The sequence below is a fragment of the Schistocerca gregaria genome, chromosome 1 (genome assembly GCF_023897955.1).
Source record: "Schistocerca gregaria isolate iqSchGreg1 chromosome 1, iqSchGreg1.2, whole genome shotgun sequence".
Lineage (NCBI taxonomy): Eukaryota > Metazoa > Arthropoda > Insecta > Orthoptera > Acrididae > Schistocerca > Schistocerca gregaria.
Genome location: NC_064920.1, coordinates 347,215,149 through 347,231,678, shown reverse-complemented (window position 1 = coordinate 347,231,678; position 16,530 = coordinate 347,215,149). Strand labels below are relative to the sequence as shown.

Sequence of the window (16,530 nt, the reverse complement as noted above, 5' to 3'; positions counted from 1 at the left end):
AGGTCCATGGTTCATGGGAGGGAGGGGGGGGAGGGGGTTGTGGTAATATCTACAATAAATTTTTATTCACAAGCTAAGTCTCATTACTTTTTACACATACCCTGTAAACTATATCTCTACAATGACTGTTTCCCTGAATACATTGTTTATTCACTTGCGTGTGTTTAATTAACTGCTAAAAATGCAAGTGAACTCAGGAACGGCAGTGCCTTTCGTAAAAATGCAAACATATGTGGACTTGGCCTCCCTTCCCCTCACACAGGCTTCACCGATGTTAGTTAGAGACAATAAACAGCAGATTCCAATCCTAAATCAGTTCTCCACTCCTGTCTCTTACAGATCTGTTTTTTGCCTCTCATCCTTCTTACTGTGGATTATTTCCATACTGCAGACCTGTTCAAATTAGATGCATTTAACGCTTTCAGTTTCTGCATTGCCGATAAGGTAAATTTAGTGTCAGATGAAGTTCTGTATCAGCAACTGGAGTCCCTCTGCTGTAAGTTTTCATCTCTGTTTTCCCTGGCTAGTTTATGCAACTAGTTTTCAGGCTAAAATTACCAGGCAAGAGCATGACAGGTGTCTGTTGGATTGTGCAACTCTGTCAAGGTTGAATGGCTATTTTTGACATCGCTCAATACCATTTGGCCTGTTTCTTCCAGTGGATGGGCTATACCACTTGTCATCATTAAGAAGCCAATGGGTAAGCTTTGTCTCTGTGGTGACTTCAGTGTCATGATTAATGTATGGTCCATGATAGATTACATATCCTTTGCACCACTTTGACCAGTTTATTGCAAAATTGTCAGGTGGCCACTACTTTTCCAAAACTAATTTGTTGGACAGTTACCTCCAGGTTCCCTTGGATGAGGACATTACACACCTTCTTGTTGCCAACACACCTTTTGGCCTATACCAGTATCAATGCTTGCCTTTTAGCGTCACTAGCACAGATTCAATTTTTCAGAATTTTGTAGAACAGCTAACAGCTTCAGTATATGGTTGCATCAATTACCTTGACAATACCATTGTTCCAGTTTCTTCCACTGAAGACCAACTTAGCAATCTCCGATCTTTGTTTTCTGTTTTGCAGTATGCAGGCTCATTTGCAATCTTGTGAAATATTAATAGTTTCAGCCATTAATTGAGTACCTAGGTTTGAGGTTTCTTGCACAGGGATCAAACCATTGCATCTCCGTGTTGACACAATTGTGGCTTTGCCAAGGCCGAACTCTAAGGAACTGAAGGTGTTTCTGGGTAAAGTTGCATACTACCATAAGTTTTTACTAGAGCACATGCACTGTTGCTCAGTCAGTGCATGTGCTTTTGTGTAAAAATATGCCTTTTTTTCTTCTTCCTAACTTGTGACCAACCATTTGCTTTGCACAAATCTAAGCTTCAATCTGTTCCCTGGCTACTTTCCAGCTGGGTCAGCATCTCATGTTGGTTACAGAAGCCCCCTCAGCAAGTCTCGGCGCAGTGTTAGAGCACAAACACACGGATGCATCTGAATGACCCATTGCTTATGCTTCCATGTCTTTAACCCCTGCTCAGCAACAATATTATCAGACTGAAACAGAGGCTTTAGCGATCTTGTCTGACCTCAACAAATTTCACTTCATCTTGTATGAGTCTAAGTTCTACTTAATCATGGATCACAAGCTGTAACCTTTTGACTTTCATGCCAGACAGGGCAGCACATCGTTTGCAGTGGTGGGCTCTCTTCCTCTTCCATTATCATTATCAGATCCATTACCAGCTGACAGAGCAACACGCCAATGCCGATCAAGCCAGATCCAGCATTCAGTCAGGATAAGTTGCTTTGTTTCTATTTATATACTGATAACCAGAACATGGTCAATAGTTTACCTACTACTAGTGCCACAATACCACAAGGCGTCACCTTGGATGTGTATTTAATCAGCTCCTGTCTTTTGTGCTGTATGATTGGCCAGTAAAACCTCCGGGCCTCACACATGGGGATGCTCCATCCCTGTGAGAAGGGAAAGTGTATGAATCTGTTGGAAGGCTTTGAAATCTTCTGCCATCAAGCATCATCTCATCCGACACTGTTTAATGAACAGATGAACATGAGTAGCTCCATGCTTTGGGAACTGTTTAAAAATATTGAGATTTGGGTACAATAAATCCAGACTAATGATAAATGCACTGGTGGATACAAAATTAGTTCCAGTTCTGAGATTTTCCTTGTTTGAAAAGTAAATGTTGGAAATTTCACTGCTTGCTGCTGATATTTGGCTGATTCGAAACACAGCTAACAATGAGCTGGTCCTCAAACAAACAGCACAAGCCACTGGGCTAGGGATTAAAAGGCATAGTCCGTGCCTCAGATTCCTTGCGTAATTACTTCTTCCTCCAGCACTGCCCTTCTATGTGTGACGGGGTTCTTTTGTTAGCTAAAGAGGACACTGCTCCTCTGGTTGTGACTCCTGCTTCCTTACATCGTAACGTACTGTGCCATCTGCATGTCAGTCATTGGTGGACTTCTGGCACCAAAGCTTTGGCCCGCCAGCATGTATACGAGCTGGGCACTAATGGTGACATTACATGACTTCCCACCACTTGCACTCACAGTGTTTAGCAAAAGGCAGTCCCGCAGTCGCAGTGTCAGTGGGAGTGTCTACATGCCGATTTTGCTGGGCCCTTGCTAAATTGGTATCGGCTCATTATAATGGATGCCTATTCCAAGTTTCCCTACATGGTGCATTATCTGTCCACTTCTGCACCAGCCACTATTTTGGCTCAGTCTAAGATTTTTGCAATTGAGGGACTTCTATATACTGTGGTTACCAATACAGATCCCCTGTTTGTTTGTCGACAATTTCCATCTTTTTGTCATGCTAGTGATGTTTGACATCACACAGCTCCCCCATTTTTTCCTCACTCTAATGGTCAGGCTGAATGCATGGTTCAGACTTTTGAAACTGAGATGCAGAAGTGTGTATCTGTCAGGTCCCCTGAAGCTGCTGTAGGCTGTTTTTTGAGGTTGTGCCGTTTCACTCCAATGAGGAACATGAGCCGAGCAGAGCTGCTACATGAACACCAACCACAGACATTCCTTCACCTGTTGCATCTGACACTGCACCTGCCGGTGTCACCAGCTCTGCAAAGGTTTCGTCTGGGTGCACCTGACTGGGTTGCCGGTTTGGGTCGTCAGCTGAACTGGGTTCTGCTGTCACCGAACATTTCTGAGGTGAGTACCAGTGCATTTGTCCATGCTCTTGACTGGTGGGTGTCCCTTCACTTCGACCAGCTGCGTCCAAGCATGGTGGGGCCTGTTCCGGAAGGCCCACCACCTCCCCTGCCCCCGCCACCACTGATGCCTGTTCCTGAGTTGCAGATGGCCCAGGTCGCAACAAGAGGGGTTGCTGTGTGACAGACCGCTGTCTATGGCTCCACTCCTTGACTGCTGCTGCTGGTGCAGCCCCAGCTGCACCTGACACTGACGCCACCTCCATTGCTTGTTCGTGTGAGGCCACTGTCCCTGATGCAAATGCTGACACCTCTACAAGGATATAACTATGGAGAAACTATTCCCAATCCTGCCATATGGCCTATCACGAGAGGGGTGACGGGGCACCATCCCACCCCCTCATCACTAATACCCGTACTCATCAGTGCCTGCCCACCACAAGCTGCAGCAGCTGTCACCTTAGGGCAATGAAACAACTTCAGCACCACCGATGGTGTTTTCCATGACTCAGATCTTAGTGCCTTGTACAACAGTGGTGGTTTTGGAACAGTTGAACATCAGAAAAAGAAGAGAAAGGAGTCTATTACTTTGAATGCAAGCATTTTGTCACTACACACGAGATCAGAATAAGTAGGTGGAGGTATGAGGAACGACATGTTAATTTCTGTGTTGGTTAGCCTTTCAATGCATTATGTCTAATTCTGATGTTTTTGAAATGTTGGAAGTATCTGCAAGCTCCTTATAGATGTTTATGATTCCTACACACACACACACACACACACACACACACACACACACACAGTGGGTGGAGGTATTCAGTCTAAATACATAAGGTTCATGATTGGCAAATATAAACACAGTTGATCTGCGAGTATTAGTACAGTTACGTCCATTTGTCTCTTTACATGTTTGAGGGTAAAAGGTAAATTTTTACTTGATGACTAATATAGTCATCAAACCTAGAATTTCAAGAAGAGAGACTCTTGTCTATTTTACACTTCTTATTGTTTCATGCATGAATATCGAATAATGTAACACACAACAACAGGAATAAAATAACATCAAGCATCTATAAATTGCTAAGAAGATCTTTTAAATATTGCTACTAGTCACATTTTTTTACTTACTTAAATTGTTTAATAAAGCAACATGTTTCATAGTGCAAATCTTATCTTTAGGTTACAATGGTTACACAAAAAACATTAAAAAAAAGTAGATACAGATGTTGAGATTGTTCTTTACATTCCCGATATATTATGTGGCCATATTGCAAAGCAAAAGAAAGATAATCTTCCATGATTAACTGTTGGTTGCTGTTCACATAATTTTGTTTGAAACAATCACTCACTCTGTTCATATGAAATGGCTACTTTCTTGTGATGTGTTCAGTACATCCACAGTTATGGCTTTTTGGATCTTGTCAACCACTGCTTATACTCTTGCCCAGGACACTTAAAATATGTCATCACGAGAGTTGACTGTTATGAGATGTTTTAAGTATCCTCTGTAAGCTTACAAATAGTGATTAACAAGATCCCAGGAGCTAGAGCAACAGATGTAACTGAACACACTACAAGAAGACAGACCTGTCATATGAACAAACTGAATGATTGTTTTTTTAAGAAAGCTATTTGAGCAGCATACCAACAAATAATTACATTATGTTCTCTTTCTCTTTCTCTACAGGATGCCACGGTATGCTCAAAGACTGTAAAGAACAGTACATACTTTTGTTAAATATTTTTGTATTGCTATTGTAACCTAAAGAAGAGATTTGTACCTTTAAACACGTTGATTTATTAAAAAATTTAAGTAATTCAACAAAAACTGTGACTGGTAGTAGTCTCCAAAAACCTTTTTCATGTTTTTGAAATAGTGGTGCTCAATTAACAGCCAGTGTGGCTTTAAATTCATAACCTTTTGTTATAATACTAAACATATCCAAAATAAAAATGTATTATTATTTTTAGATAATTCATATGCACAAAACAGAAAAAAATTAATTTTAACTTGAGTCAAAAAGTATACCACAATAAATCTCAGCAGGTAGCGAAGTGAAGCATACTTACTTTTTGTCCATGATAAAGCCCTCCACTCTGTGGAGATCTTTGGATAACCACCCTGCTGGCTTGAAAGTTAAAATTGCACGATGACCTATGAAAATGAAAATACTTAAGAGTGTCTTCTTTGAAATAAGAAATACAGAAATATTTCAACAAATACTGCATTTATGTTTCTATAGAAGTTTTTGTTCTACAAAGAGAACAGTATATCATAAACAACAGCAGTAAAACAACAGTTGAACAATGTCAGATAAATGGAAAATGAAACTTCCTGGCAGTTAAAACTGTGTGCCAGATTTGGAATCAAACATGAGATCTTTGCCTTTTATGGGCAAGTGTTCTACCAACTGAGCTATACAAGCATGACTTGATCCACCCTCACAACTTTCCTTCCAAACTACACAAAATTTCTCCTGTACACCTTGTGGGACTTGTATTCTTGCAAAAAAGGATATTGCATAGACATGGCTTAGCCACAGCCCGGGGCTTGTTTCCAGAATGAATTTTCACTCTGAGTGGAGTGTGCACTGATTTGTAACTTCCTGGCAGACTAATGATGGTCAAGTGTCCAATCAATTGTTTCTTATTGTGTTAAAGATACCAATACTGTTATGGAATGGAGGGTGTGTGGAGGATGGGAAGAAGCAATCTGAACATTCCCACTGGTGAGCAAGCTGCTATGGCTTGGACAGAATGCATTAGTCATGGTTGCTGAAAGTGATACGGTGATTATGTCGCACTGTATCCATAAAGCTCACAGTATGATAAAATATGTACAAAGTGCAAAGAGACACCGAATGCGAGAAGTATTAGCAATTTTATCCATTTCATAATGATTGACCCCTGACTTTGAGCTCATATTCTGGTCACTATCAATATGTCACACCTTACCAGAATCATTAAAATCTTTCCTTTTTTGAATGAATACTACATCTTAGTTAAAAAGGGGATGACATACATGGTGATATTTAAGAGAAACTGGGCTGCTTCTAGCTTCTTTTCACAAGTGTCAACTTCAAGGACAAATACTTATAAAAATCAGACTGTAATTAGGCGAAAAATTTTCTTTGCGTAGTTTAAAGATACAACCTTCTTCTATTTAGGTGCAGATTTTCAGTTTTTCATTGTTATAATGTCAAATGCAAGATGTTGCAGTTGAGCTTACTATTGCAGCTATGGTGAAGGAGAACGCACTGGTGTTAATCTTGAACTTTTGTTGGTTGCATCATATGTTTTTACTAATGAATACTCCTGGGGTTTGTTACTTAAGAATTTGTAAAGCAATTGTATTAGTAGCTGCAATATATGCGAGGCTGTGGTGGAGCGTAGTTGTCATACCAGTGTGCTGCCACTGTTGTAATGTACCAAAAGTGTTTGTTCATCTATGTAGAACAGGAACTTCATAGGTGCACTCCAGTACAGGATTGCCACATTCAGTTTTGTGAGTAGAGGCAAATAATATGGGAAATTGCAAATAAGTGCCCAATATACAAGCAGCTCACGATAAATGAATGTTTGTACAGCACATTTCAACAGCAAATGGAAAAGTTGATTAGCTTGGATAAATTTTGCAGTAAAGAATGATGACTGAAATAAAACCTACCTTAATCACTTTCACTGTTGGCGGAAGTCTTCCTGCTGCTATTGCAGACATGACTTGGATCAGCAATGATTCTATCGCTATGTCAAGACAGTGTGTTCTTTGTGTGTAACCGTTTACTAGTTTGTGTACATGGCTCATTGAATTCCTCCAGACACTTTTGGGAACATTTTCCAGAGTGGAGCAACACAACTATAAAGTATCATTTATTTTAAAATTCTTGTTCTTCTTTGCAACCTTGTCCTTGACAAATGCCCAAATAAGTTTAACAGTGTTCAATTTGCAGTGCGCTACAGGCAAACACAGAAGTTTAATTTTGCTGTCCACTGATCACAAAATACTCTCTAAAAGGTACTCCTGTGTCCTGAAGTGCAGTTGATATGTTCCAGTAGCACAGCTTTAGTAAATTCCTCAGATGATGTGGCACTAGATACAAGCTCTGCATTATAGCTTTCCATCCATTCAATAATAAAATCCTTTCTCAATTTCACAGGTGAATTTCATGATACTGAATTTATCATCGTGTGAAATGGAGCCTGATATAAAACAATCAAAGATCTGTTTGGTGGTTTTTCGAGAATGCTCTTAAACCAGTCTTCATAGGGTCTGGCATTCATTTCAGAATGATAATCTGTACCTCTTTCACGGCGAATAAAATAAGCCAGTATTATGCAGGAACCTATCTTTGTTCCCAATGTAGCACATTATAATCCTTTTCCAAGAACTGGGCAGTGTTTGAATTCCTCCTTTTGCAGCCATTTGGCTCCTAAACACTTTCTCTGAGTTAATTGTGTACATTTTCTGATGATCAGGCATTTTTTGTTCCTGGCAACCAAACTTTCTGGAATGATTTGCACCACACCAACTCTCATCAGTGTAATAAATAGTCCCTCCAGTGTTGTTCAAATGTCTTATCTCATTCAAGAACTTGTCTCTTTTTGTGCTTTTCCATCAGCACAGGTTTTTTGTAGAACGTTTTGAATCTGAAGCCCAATTTTTGAACAGCACACCGAAGGGTTGTTTCACCCATATCAGGAAAATCTTCCACTTCAGTCTTCAACTTTTCCAATGCAGCTGCCAATGTTGGAAACTGCTGCTTTTCCACATAGAAGTCATGGATTTTTCTTCTTGTGACTACCTGTGTAAACTCATCCAATGCAAACTTCTGTCTTCTGCCAGAGCTCTTTTTGGGTGATACAAATCATGAAGTTTCTCTATATTCTCCTGAAATTTGCTTCACTGTACTTGAACAAATACCAAAACATTCAGAAGTTCTCTTTACTGGCTGTGATACAGAACTGCTCACTCCCTGTTCTTTTTCAGCCTCAAATAAGCACATGCTCTGATCACCATAGCCTTCTCACAGCTCCATAAATGATGCACGGTTTCACACAAGTACAAGGCAACTAATTATATTACAAGCACTGTCTCACACAAATACACAACAACAAATGGGAGCACTGCTGTTTCCTATCTGACAGGAAGTTGTGATGTAAATACTGCAATAATGAACAATGAAGTGGAAATACTGTTCAGAGGTCCAGTAACATATCAAAATCAAGTACACAGTGCATAGAAATGCAAAAGCAAAAAAATTAAATATGATGTTAATGCTTTATATAGATTTATGTGCATAAAAACATAACAGCTATGAAAGGCAACAACAGAGCTTGCATTTCATTGTGTTAATGTGAATCACCATTTCCACAATTTCATTAAGCTATAACACATCAATGTCTGTCATGCGATGTGACAGGAAAACTCAAAGTCAGGGGTCAATCATTATGAAATGGATAATAGTGTAGACCTTGCAAAATACTGTTTAGAGTTACCAGACTTTAGTGAGTTTCTATCTGGGCTACTGACAAATTTTGCATGTCAGAAAAGAGTGATGCTAGTCAAAATATTTAGGGAAGAAACCACATCACATGTATACTGCTGGTCAGTAAAACTGTAACACCATCTCAAGGTAATATGCAAAAAAACATGAGCTCAGCATTAAGTGTATTACATGCAAATACATTTCAATGATCCCACAACTAGCCCTGAAGGACAAATATATTGTTCAGTCAGCTAAATAGGACTGTACAGGCATATCAGATGCCTGGTGTCAGGACAAGCAAGAGATGTATCCAGGCGGACAGTATAACAATGACTGGAGTGGTATGGACTATCAGCTCAGTGACCAGTGTTGCATCTCCCACTTACAGTACAGCAGAAAGAGGCATGGCGACAGTAGTGTGCCCATTGGCAATACAGGACACAAGAGTGACATTACATTATCTTTCCAGAAGAGTCTCAGTTCTGCATACGGCACTGGGATGAATATATCCTTATGTGGAGCCTTCAAGGACAATGAATGTTGCCACCTATGGTTTGCATAGCCAGTAATTTGGACAGCAGGCATTACAGTTCTGACATGTTATGACTGGTGGCTATGCCCTATGTTTGAGTTGTCCATAATGTTATCTTTAAACACAGTAACGTAAGACTGCATGTTGCTTGTGCTGACCTGACCTATCTTGATACAGTCTGCTCAAAATTCCTTCACAATTTATTTGGGATAAGCCAAACCAGCATTAACAACATATCAAAAGCTGTTAAGAATGGTGACGGTGTTCAAGAAAAGAGAGGTGGCTACAGAAAGAATGCTCTGGTGCAAAAAGAGAAAAGATGACTGCATTTATTTCTCATTTAACCAAGGGAATCACATTACAGTAGGAATAGAAGTCAAAAGCTTTATCATCCAGCAGAACTAAACATAAACAGTCTCTTCAAGATGCATAATGTGAGATTTCCTCTGTACTTGGAAGTAAGAAAATGGTTCTTCCAGAACATTTTCCACACACACTTCAAAATGGGATACCATACATGGATACTTATAGTTATTGTGCTCAAATTCTCTTTCAGATTAAATCTGAAAAGGACGTAACGAAAAAGAATGGTTTACTAGCTGAACTGAGAGCACACAAAGTTTGCACAAAGGCTTTTAAAAGACTTATGATAGAATGTCCTCCTGATACAATGTCATTTTGCTTTGATTTGCAACAGGTATAACAACTGCCTAAATTATCGATTGCCAAAGCATACTATTCATGGCAAATATGCTTTTACACACTATGAGTTACTGATGTCAGAATTCAGACTACAAAATTGTATGCTTGGAATGGAACCAAGGATGGAAGAGGAGTGAATAAGGAGCCATCTGGCATTACCTCATTTCCAGGTGTGGTTAAATTTGATAATTCGATCACCTCCATCAGGCTCTCTGCAGATGTGTGTGGAGGGCAGAACATAACATTCATGTTATCCATGCTCTAGTTTACTGGCTTCAGAATAAAGCACCACCAACATTTTCATGATTAATGTATTCTTCCCAGTGAGAAGACATTGATTTTTACCCACAGACAGGGTTTTTGGCATTGTGTAAGTGCTTGGACATTATTACACCTGAGAAATACCATGAGATTTACCAGGCTGTAGGAACTGTAACATTTTTAGGCAAAAATGCTTTGTAAGGGACTACAAACTCAGAAGAAAGTTGAGCAATCTCACATCAGTGTAAAGATGGAGCCAACATACAGGTTCGATGATCCCTCAAAGCAATTTGCAACCCACCTGCAATGAGACACAACGATTGACCAGGTATGTGAACATCCAATTAATGATAAACTGAGAGTATTACCCGACACTAAGAAACTGGATGTCCCTAACCTGTTGAAAACAAGATCTGAAGACAACTGGAGTTGGTTTCATAGTTTGCAGTTTTACGTTTTGACACTAAACACTGATGCATCAGTGTAGGCTGGCCCATGAGGATGATGGCTGTGGCTGTTTGCATGAGGAAGAAGAACTAAATGCAAGAATGTAACACATCAATCTACCAGCAACGACATGTTAACAACTTTATTTTCTTACATGATGGGCCAGGTCCAACAATAAAATTAATAAAAAAATTAAAATAAATATTTCAGTTCAGATTATGTGAAGACACAACTGGATCAAAATATATTTTGTTCAGTGAACTGGTTGAAAATGTATTAAGAGCAATTTAAAAATTAAAATGATGTCTCATGCCTTCATTATTTCAATCATGACTAATTCTGAAACATATTCTAAATATCTAGGTTCTTCCTTCAAGAATTTTGTTGTGGTTCATTCCTGTCATTTAATATGATTTGAAACTATGTTCCTCAAATGACATAACTGCGTCTGTCATCCAACCTCAGTTTGACTCAATGCTCAGTGGCATTAGCACCATTATTGCTGCCAGAGATGGCAGCTCTCTGCACTACGTTCTTCACCAAGTATACCCCCACATTATCTACCAATTTAGTACGGTGGTCTTCCTACCATACTGTAAACACCCAAAAGTTAAATTTCATTATTTGTTATCTTTCCTGGTGTTACAATTTTAAAGATCACTAGAGCAATATAAAAATAAGCTTTCAGTTAATTTCATGAGAAGGAAAGTTGCTACTCATCATACAGCAGAAATGCTGAGTCATAGATAGGCACAACAAGAAGACTCTCACAATTAAAGCTTTCAGCCATTAAGGCTTTCATCAACAACACCACACACACACACACACACACACACACACACACACACACATGCAACTGCAGTCTCTGGCAACTGAAACCAGTGCCTGATGGTAGCAACTGGGTGGGGGTAAGGAGGAGGCTCGGGGGAGGGGGGGAGGGGAGGGGAGATAGTATGGTGAGGGTGGCAGACAGTGAAGTGCTGCATGTTAGATGGAGGCCAGGGAAGAGGTGGAAAAGAAGGCAGGGGGTGGGGGGGTGGGGGGTGAGGTGGCGGAAAAGAAAGAGAGAAATAAAAAGACTGGGTGTGGTGGTGGAATGATGGCTGTGTAGTGCTGGAATGGGAACAAGGAACTGGCTAGAGGGGGTGAGGACAGTGACTAACAGAGGTTGAGGTAACAAGGGTTAATGGAAGTAGGATGTGTTGTAGGGAAAGTTCCTACCTGCATAATTCAGAAAAACTGATGTTGGTGGGGAGGATCCATATGGCTCAGGCTGTGAAGCAGTCATTAAAATGAAGGATATTATGTTTGGCTGCATGTTCAGCAACAGGGTGGTCCACTTGTTTCTTGGCCACAGTGTGTTGGTGGCCATTCATGCGGACAAACAGCTTGATGGTTGTCATACCTACATACAATGCAGCACAGTGGTTGCAGCTTAGATTGCAGATCACCACTGTGGAATGGGTGGGAAGGATAGTGGGCAGGACATTTCTCATTTCAGGGCACAACGAGAGGTAATCAAATTCAGTTGCTCTAGTCCTGGGTTGTGGTGAGTCACAAGGGGAATGCTCCTTTGTGGCTGGATGGCAGGACTTTGGGAGGTGGCAGAAGACTGGAAAAATAAGGAGCAAGTGATTTGTTTATGTACAAGATTGGGAGGATAATTATGGTCAGTGAAGGCTTCCCAACCTTGAACAAAAACAAATCTCCCGTGCCTTATCTTTCCAGTCTCCCCACCACATACCAAAACCCCACTGTCCAGCCACAGAGGAGCATTCCTGTCATAACTCAGTACCATCCAGGACTGGAGTAACTGAATTATATTCTCTGCCAGGGTTTCGATTACCTCTCATTTTGCCCTTAAATGAGAAATGTTCTGCTCACTATCCTTTGCACTGCTCCCACAGTGGTATTCTGCCATCCACCAAACATACACAATATACTTGTCCTTCATTACACAACCGTGCTTCCAATCCCTTACCTAATGTCTCATACACCTCTAATAGTCCTAGATGCAAGACATGTCCCATACATCTTCCCACCACCACCTACTCCAGTTTGGTCACAAACATCACCTAGCCCATCAAATGCTACGCTACCTGTGAAACCAGTCACATGATCTACATACTAAGATGTAACCACTGTGCTGCACTCTATGTAGGCATGACAACCAACATGCTGTCTGTCCACATGAATGGCCACCAATAAGAAACAAATGGACCACCCTGTTGCTGACCATGCTGCCAAACATGATATCCATCATTTCACTGACTGCTTTACAGCCTGTGCCATATGGATCCTTCCCACCAACTTTCCTTGCAATACATCCTACATACCCATAACCCTCCTGGCCTCAACCTTCATTAGTCACTGTCCTCACCCCTCCAGCCCCTTCCCTGTTCCCATTCCAGCACAACACAGCCGTCATTCCACCATCACACCTAGTCTTTTTATTTCTCTTCTTTTCCATTGCCCCCCCCCCCCCCCTTTTCTCCACCTCTACCCCGGCCTCCATCTAACCTGCAGCACTTCACTGTCTACCACCCTCACCAAACTATCCCTCCCCCTTCCCGCTGCAGCCTCCTCCTTACCCCCAACCAGTCGCCACTCTCATTATGCACTGGTGCTGCTGCTCGCAGTGTGGTTTCATTAGTTGCCTGAGGCTGCTGTCACGTGTGTGTGTGTGTGTGTGTGTGTGTGTGTGTGTGTGTGTGTGTGTGTGTGTTTACTGTTGACAAAGGCATTAATGACTGAAAGCTTTAATTGTGAGAGTCTTTTTGTTGTGGCTATCTGTGCCTCAGCATCTCCACTATGTGGTGAGTAGCAACTTCCCTTCTCATAATACTGTTACATTCCATCCTGGATTTTCCATTGTTTGATTTCAGTTAATTTGGTATTACATACAGCAGCATATATCTTTAGTGCAAGGTCATAAGGGCGTAAGTCACTTTTTGGTCATTTTTGGTTTGTTAAACGACACTGACAAAGAAAACACAAGCTTTAGTTTGGTATAAAGGGCTTACATCAGGTTGCAATACAAGGCATACTGAATCAAATGGTCACTGTGCCTTAGCTAACATTTGTTTTGTATTAAGTGCTTATGTCGACATATGCCCTTAATATCAGCAGTGTGCGATAAACTGAATAAGTTTTGTCGATTTATGCTCTTAGTAATATTCAACATTTTTAATTGATATTTGTTATTCCATAATCTTTCCCAGGGTTGGCAATACTGTATTAGTGAGGAAGCATGTGCTATAAATATGTGAACTGTTGTTGCATAGTGAAAGAGGGAAGATTAACATTCACTGTTTGTTGAACGTGTTTGAAAATGTTTATCCACAGAAAGGAAATGCTTCATTCACTGCAGAAACACACTGGCATTAACACAAGTGGATCTTTAAGCCGATATAGTAGCTTTCATTTTACAAGACTAAATAAACTGTAGCCATATAGGTCTCTTTTATAAAAGTTGTGTCAAACTGCACTTCTTGTAAGACTACAGACACAATAATTAAGAATACTGAATACGGAACACTATTAATTTCTACAAAATATTTCATTGTTTATATTCAAATGAATGTAGTGATAACAATTTATTACTGTCTTCACCACTACTCAAACAAGATAAAATATGGGATATATTGGAGGGCGCCCCTGATAAACCATCTACACTGTCAGGTATTTTGGATTACGAGGATGACAGTGATCAAGACAAATATACCAGGTTCAAAAAGTCAAAACAGCCTAGATGACGAAATAATAACAAGAACAAAAAGTCACGTCAGGAAAAAACTGAAAGCCCCTTTTCATGATTCAGATCAGCAGCAAGAGTACACTGCACAAAATGTTCCTGCACACCCAATGGTGGAGACATCTCTTTCAAGAGATGAAATTGAACAGCCTTCTACAAGCAATGGCAACGGTGAAGGTATGGCTATTCAACTCATTGGGCTAGACACTGCACAAAGAACAAATGGTTCTTTTGCATATTGGACAATTGTACATTAATGTTAGTGGGAAGTAAGTATGTGCTAGAAAGGTGAAACCTCTTAAACAGTGCAAAATGAAATGTTTCCTCATTCTGGAAAATGATATTCACAAAACTATTTTTTTTTTTTCAGAAATCTGGGGACTCAGTACTCATGATAAGAGCTGCATTTATAGCAAAGCATGTCACTGCTAAACATGAGGCAACCAGGAGACCCAGAAACGAAACATGTTCTAGAAAAAGGAATGTTAATCATGAATACTGGTTTGAAATCAATGGTCAAATGGTCAAAGGAAACCAGTATGCAAACACCATTTCCTCAGCACAGTAGATGAGCATGAGAAATTTGTTAGACACACCATTAAAAATATAAGATGAAGCACTACTGGACCCCCCCTCCCCCCCACTGATAGGCATGGAAAACATACTTTGTAACATAAGAAGGGTGAGGAAGAATTGAATGACGTAATAGCTCATTTATTGTCTTTCCCTTCAAATGAAATTCATTACACCAGAAGGAGCAATTACAAGAGGTATCTCCCTTCTCATCTGAATTTGTAAATTATGTACCAGTTACACAAAGAGAACAAATCAAAACCTGTATCCAGGAAGGGAATTTCATGCCTTGAAACTCTCCTTCAAACAACCCAGTGTAAATACATGCCATAAATGTGATGTATTACATATGAAAATACAAGTTGCAAATGAAACTGATATGACAGCCGACCTATAAAATTACTCAGCTGAACAAAAACTACATCAACTACTGACTTTGCTTTCTTATCAAAAGCAAAAGACAAAGATATGTGTAAGAAAGATGATTCTAAAAAATGTTTCAGCTTTGATCTGCAGCAATGCCTTCCTACACCATGCCTTCAGTAACTTTTTACAAACGTCAGCTGTGGACATTTAATTTGACAGTACATGACAATGGTACAGGGCAATCCACCAACAATATGTGGCTTTAAGCTTTAGCTTGTAGGGGAGCAAACAAAATAGCTTTGTGCTTATACATGCACTTGTCTAATATGCCCATAAATATTTCAGAAATAACTTTTATTCTGACATATGTGGGGATCAAAATAAAAATTCCCATATTGCAGCAATGTCCATTAAGGCTTCAAGAGAGTTCCCTCAAATCAAGGTCATCAGTCATAAATTCCTAGTTGCTGGACACACACACGCACACATGGAATGCAACATTGACCATTCCATGCAATAGAAACAGAGGAAAAATGCAAGATTCCAATTAATCATCCTCATAATTAGTACCAGTTGGTGAGGAGCACTGGCAAGAAACAATTCAACGTTGTTGAATTAAACCAAGAACAGTTTTTTGACTTTGCTGGACTGCTCATATCTTGTTTGCTTTCTAGAAAGAAAAACACAGACGGAGAACATTACTCATGGCATGCTGCTCAATGGCTCCAGTATACTAACAATGAAGGAATGGTCAACTACAAGAATTCCTTGGGTTACGAACCTTTCAAGACATTGATTTTCAGAAGAAGGGATAGGCCATCAATAAACCAAGTGGAAAAGAAATGCAAATCACGCATGCCTATATCCAACAAGAAGAAGAAGGATTTACTTGAGCTACTGCCTCTTATACCACCAGTGTTCTGTCAGTGTGTCTTCCTGCAGATCCTGATACAACTGCACAAGATCCAGATCTAACTAAAATTGAGTTGGAGTAGCATTCTCATTGTATTGTGTTTGATTTATTTATAACATCAGGCCGATTTATGGAATAACTGAATCCACAATATTGTTCTTGTTCATAACATGTTGTTATAGAAATATTTACACAGTATGTACTTTCTTGTTTAATATATAGTGGTACTCATGTAATGTCAGAATGTAGTAATTATTTTCAAATACAGTTGTTTCATACCACATTC

General features: G+C 39.9%; 1 protein-coding gene across 7 annotated transcripts in view; it reads right to left on the bottom strand.

Moving 5' to 3' along the window:
- LOC126344938 (oxysterol-binding protein-related protein 1-like) overlaps nt 1–16,530 on the bottom strand; it is a 413,895-nt gene that overhangs the window by 100,973 nt on the left and 296,392 nt on the right. For all 7 annotated transcript variants that reach the window (XM_050002065.1, XM_050002064.1, XM_050002066.1 and 4 more), the window contains one exon: nt 5,281–5,365. In XM_050002065.1, the coding sequence (XP_049858022.1) occupies nt 5,281–5,365 (85 nt within the window). The remainder of the gene's footprint in view (nt 1–5,280; nt 5,366–16,530) is intronic.